At 41.9% G+C, this 4,698-nt stretch overlaps 1 protein-coding gene across 1 annotated transcript in view; it reads right to left on the bottom strand.

Annotated features, from left to right (window-relative positions):
* Positions 1 to 1,705: 1,705 nt before the first annotated feature.
* The window catches only part of LOC123984692 (amiloride-sensitive amine oxidase [copper-containing]-like), a 3,424-nt gene continuing 431 nt past the window's right edge, over positions 1,706 to 4,698 (bottom strand). The window contains exons 2-5 of the mRNA XM_046071775.1: positions 4,017 to 4,695; positions 2,980 to 3,268; positions 2,246 to 2,378; positions 1,706 to 2,070 (exon numbers count right to left, since the gene is read on the bottom strand). Coding sequence (XP_045927731.1) covers positions 1,801 to 2,070; positions 2,246 to 2,378; positions 2,980 to 3,268; positions 4,017 to 4,695 — 1,371 coding nt within the window. The 3' untranslated portion in view covers positions 1,706 to 1,800. The remainder of the gene's footprint in view (positions 2,071 to 2,245; positions 2,379 to 2,979; positions 3,269 to 4,016; positions 4,696 to 4,698) is intronic.

Below are 4,698 nucleotides of genomic sequence, written 5' to 3'. Positions count from 1 at the left end.
AAGACTAACAGAAAGGGGAGAAGTTGTGTTAGTAACATGCAATAATGGGATGAGGTTGCATACAGAGGGAGAGAAAGTAGAGGAGAGAGGAGCTCAGTGCATCATAGGAAATCCCCCAGCAGTCTAGGCCTATAGCAGCATAACTAAGGGATGGTTCAGGACTACCTGAGCGAGCCCTAACTATAAGCTTTATCAAAGAGGAAAGTCTTAAGCCTACTCTTAAATGTGGAGATGGTATCTGCCTCCTGAACCCAAACTGGAACCTGGTTCCATAGGAGAGGAGCTTGATAGCTGAACGCTCTGGCTCCTAGTCTACTTTTGGAGACTCTAGGAACCACAAGTAACCCTGCATTCTGGGAGCGCAGTGCTCTGGTGGGGTTATAAGGTACTATGAACTCTTTAAGATAAGATGGTGCCTGACCATTAAGAGCTTTGTAGGTAAGAAGAATGATTTTAAATTCTATTCTGGATTTTACTGGAAGCCAATGCAAAGAAGCTAAAACAGGAGAAGTGTGATCTCTTTTCCTGGTTCCTGTCAGAACATGTGCTGCAGCATTCTGGATCAGCTGTAGAGTCTTAATGGACTTTTTCGAGCAGCCTGATAATAAGGAATTGCAGTAATCCAGCCTAGAAGTAACAAATGCATGGACTAGTTTTTCTGCATCATTTTTAGACAGGATGTTCCTGATTTTCGCAATATTACGTAGGTGAAAAAAGGCGGTCCTTGAAATTTGTTCAATGCCATTAGTCAAATGACATGTCCTGATCAAAGATAACTCCGAGATCAAGGGAAAATATATCTTTGGATTATGTGTCACGGAGGTGCTTGGGCCCCAGTACAATAACTTTGGGTTTATCTGAGTTTAACATTAGAAAATTACAGGTCATCCAGGTTTTAACACCCTGAAGGCACATTTGGAGTTTAGCTAACTAATTAGTGCTGGCTTGATCAATAGATATAATTGAGTATCATCTGCATAACAGTGAATGTTTATGGAGTGTTTCCTGATAAAATTACCTAAAGGAAGCATATATAAGGTGAACAGGATTTGTACCAGCAATGAATTAGGCTATTTGCTCTGCAAAGGAGTGTTATCTTTCCAGTTAAAACATTACAACCCTGGGGGCAAGTAAAACATGCTGAGGGCCAGAAGTTTACCACAAACAAGGTGGATACAGTGATTCAGGCATCCTGTTTGCTTCCTGCTGCTAAACCCCAGCCATGGAGACCCAACATGGGATTCCAGGAGCTCTCAAGGCCCGCCATGCCCCACACCACCTCGCCTTCCCCCCTTCCAAGTTACAGTACATGTGTGGTTTTATGTGTTGCGGTACATTAATTTTAACATTAAGATTAACTATGTGTATGATTTTGGTTATAAATACATGTTATTCTCATGGGATGCAGCAAGATTTGAGAGAGATGGGGAATAAGTCAGACATGTATATGATTTAGTGTGCAATGTGTTGAGTCAGCAGCTAAATAATTTTCTATTTAAAAATATAGGATTTTAAATTACATGTGAACAGCTATATAAAGCGTCATTTAAGAAAAAATGTTCACAGAATATCAACATTTCCATTTACCATGTTCCTTTTATTTATTTATCTTTGGTATTTTTTTACATAGATTTGTTTTTCAAATTCACATATTGCAAAGAATTCTCTTGGACATTACTGAGAATAAATTTGGCTAAATGTACATACAACAGTCATTGTCATTAATCTGAGATCTTCACTCTGGAATGAAGCAAACATTGCATTTGTGCTAAAATCCTTATGGGGAAACAAAAAACAAAACTAGACTTCTGCATAGGTGCCATTGTAAAAGAATGGCTTGTCTGTCACACAGTGACCTATGACCTCTGGTGTCCATCTCTGGATCTTGAGCTTGTTGTCCTTTCCCGGCCGGACGATGACGGTGCTTCTGGACGCCACTGAAGGGTCTTCTTTGAAGAAGTTGAAGGGTCGGAGCAAGAAGCCCACTGCGTTACCGGGTGTTGTCGTGTTGGGGATGTCTTCTGAGTGAGGCACATGCAGGAAGCCGACTGTCACCCAGGCCACCAGGTCCTGCACACAGGAGAGCAAACAGTACATTAGTTAGAGGGGTTAAGTGTCTTGCTCAGGGACACAATGGTGGATGGGTCACAGTGGAGGATTGAACCTGGGTCATAAGGGTCCAAAGGCATAGACTTATCCATTGCACCACTGCCAACCCCACTCTCTGTTTAAATGTTCACTTTACCTGGTTGACTATGTTTTCATTGTTGCTGATGTAGTCCTCAAAGGACACAACGGGTTCCCAGGGGTTATTCTGGGCATAAATGCTGCTGCTGGTGGCTTCACTGTCTTTATGACGAGTCACAGCCAGAGGATACCTGCGGAGAAAAAGTTCACCAGTCACTCAGTGTTTCATACTATCTGTAACTGTGACGTCTAACTGGAAAATAATTAATACAGAGAAAAGGCACCTCTCACTCCTCTCACTCTGTCAGTTTGTCATTTCAAAAGTTGGCCTTGTCTTAATTGTGTCCAACCAACATGTTTATCTCATCCAGTCAAACAGAACATATTCTACCAGTTAACCCCCCTGGGTGTTTAGAAACATCAGCAGTTTTCCTAAGTTTACTTAAAGTGCAAACACTTTACTTACATAGCCCAAAGGGTGTTGACGCTTTGTTGACTCCCAAACTGTAACTCTTGAACCAAGATTTAACCCATCTCCCAAACCAGAGATTAACCACTTCAAACTCACTGATCCTCCTTTGGGTCAATCATTACAAACAATTATGTTATGTGTGCAACCTTTGGATAAATTCTACTGGAGGTGTTTCAGAAGAAACCAACAGGAATTGAATTTTGGAGGAAAATATGTATAAGATGATGGACAAGACATGTGAAATGGCATCTTGGGTTTAAATATTTTCCCCAAGTTCTAACTACCAAATTTCTAGACACATAAGGGGCATATTTGATTACCTTGACCAACTGATGCCATTTTCCTCTCTCCAGCCTCTTGGAAGGACACTGTCGGCATGTGAGTTGTACTGAATACGATAGCCCCTCTGCTGCCCCCATTTATTTTTCTTATTGGGGTTGTTAAAATGCACATAGCGAGGGAACTGTTCACCAAAACTGAAAGCAGCAGATCGCTCGGTCTTGTGCTCAGTCCTGTGGAGTTTAGACTGGACGATGAAATTCTTTGGGCTCCAGGGATTTGTGAAGTTGACAAATTTCAGATCCACTGTCTCAAAGCTGTTCTCTCGACCTGCGTCACAGTGAAAAGAAAGAGTTTTTGTTAAAGTTAGAGGTCTGAGACTCTAGACATTTACCTTAGCATCAGAAGTCTATTATTTATCTTTAGCTAGGTGGGCTCAATGTAATCCATGCTAACATTGGGGCGAGAGGCGTGGCACACTTTGGACAAGCTCTGACACAGAGTTGACACACAGTACAATACAAGTATTCACACTCACATTAACAAATGTGGGTAATTTAACTTGGCCTCTTAACCTAATTGCACATGATCTGAAAACCAGGTTTGCAAAACATTATATTGATTGTATTTTTATATGCTGTGACAACATTTATAAAATTTTCACTTTCTCCAATATCTGTGCATGGCAACTATGGCATGGGAAATTGTGGTTGTGGCAAATAAATTCTTGTTCAGGTATGGTTAGGGTTAGGCAACTAAAACATTGGGTTAGGGTTTGGGAAAAGATTGTGGTTACAGCTGATAGAAAAGCAATGTTAATTGTAGGCCCATGACAGGATGAACTTTGATCTCCAACACCTGAAAATCTGACCCATTATACCCTTACTTTCCACCTTGTTCCATGAAGGACATGCTAAACATAACGAGTTGCAGAATCATCCAATATGGCCGTTTTTGATAGGATAGCCTACTGTGGTGGATTCTCCACTGATCTTGAATTTTGCCAGTATTGAGTACAGATGGTCAATGTGATTTAAAATGGACCTTGAAAACTACTTGATTGTACCATAATACTCACCAACAATATCCAGGTCCACTTTGTAATGGATGAGGTGTGTGTGCAGGTTACCCAGCACATAATTATGCACCTTGGTACCAAAGTGAAGTCCGTTAGGTGTAAAGAAAGTGGCGTGAATGTATCCAGTGGCGCTGGCCTTTACTTCCACCACTCCATTCTGGTAGAAGAGGAAGTCCCAGATGTAATCATAGTTGTAAACCGTCGAGGTTGTTCGCATTACCAGCACTGTGTTTTCCAGCCCTCCATAATAGTCATATCCCCCCCCAGGGTTGGAGTTGAAATGTCTTCTCAGAGGCATAGCAGTTGTCATCTCAAAAATACAGAGTGCATTTTTGTATTGCACGGGTTTGTCCGTGTCAAAGTAGTGGTAAAGGTCAACAAAGGTGGCAAATTCTGGACAGTCGATTCCAGGCGCCAGCTCATAGTTTGAGCTGCCCATTGCCCAGCCAGAATCGATGAACTTTGTTTGCATTGCAGTGGGAGTATCACCAGCATAGAAGGCAACAGCTTCTTGGATGCTGATCTCATAGGCAATCCTTTCTCCGTTAAAACGGACATCAAAGACTTCAAGTCCAGCTGATGAGCGAACTCGGTAGGCGAAGGACCATCCAGCATATTCTACAAAATTGCGATCAACGTTGTAACGAGGCCCCTGGGGCTCCACAAGTTTTGGCCCATGGAT

Source organism: Micropterus dolomieu, linkage group LG01, assembly GCF_021292245.1.
Source record: "Micropterus dolomieu isolate WLL.071019.BEF.003 ecotype Adirondacks linkage group LG01, ASM2129224v1, whole genome shotgun sequence".
NCBI classification, from domain to species: Eukaryota; Metazoa; Chordata; class Actinopteri; order Centrarchiformes; family Centrarchidae; genus Micropterus; species Micropterus dolomieu.
The sequence above is the reverse complement of the archived record's forward strand: the minus strand, read 5'-3'. Positions and strand labels throughout refer to the sequence as shown.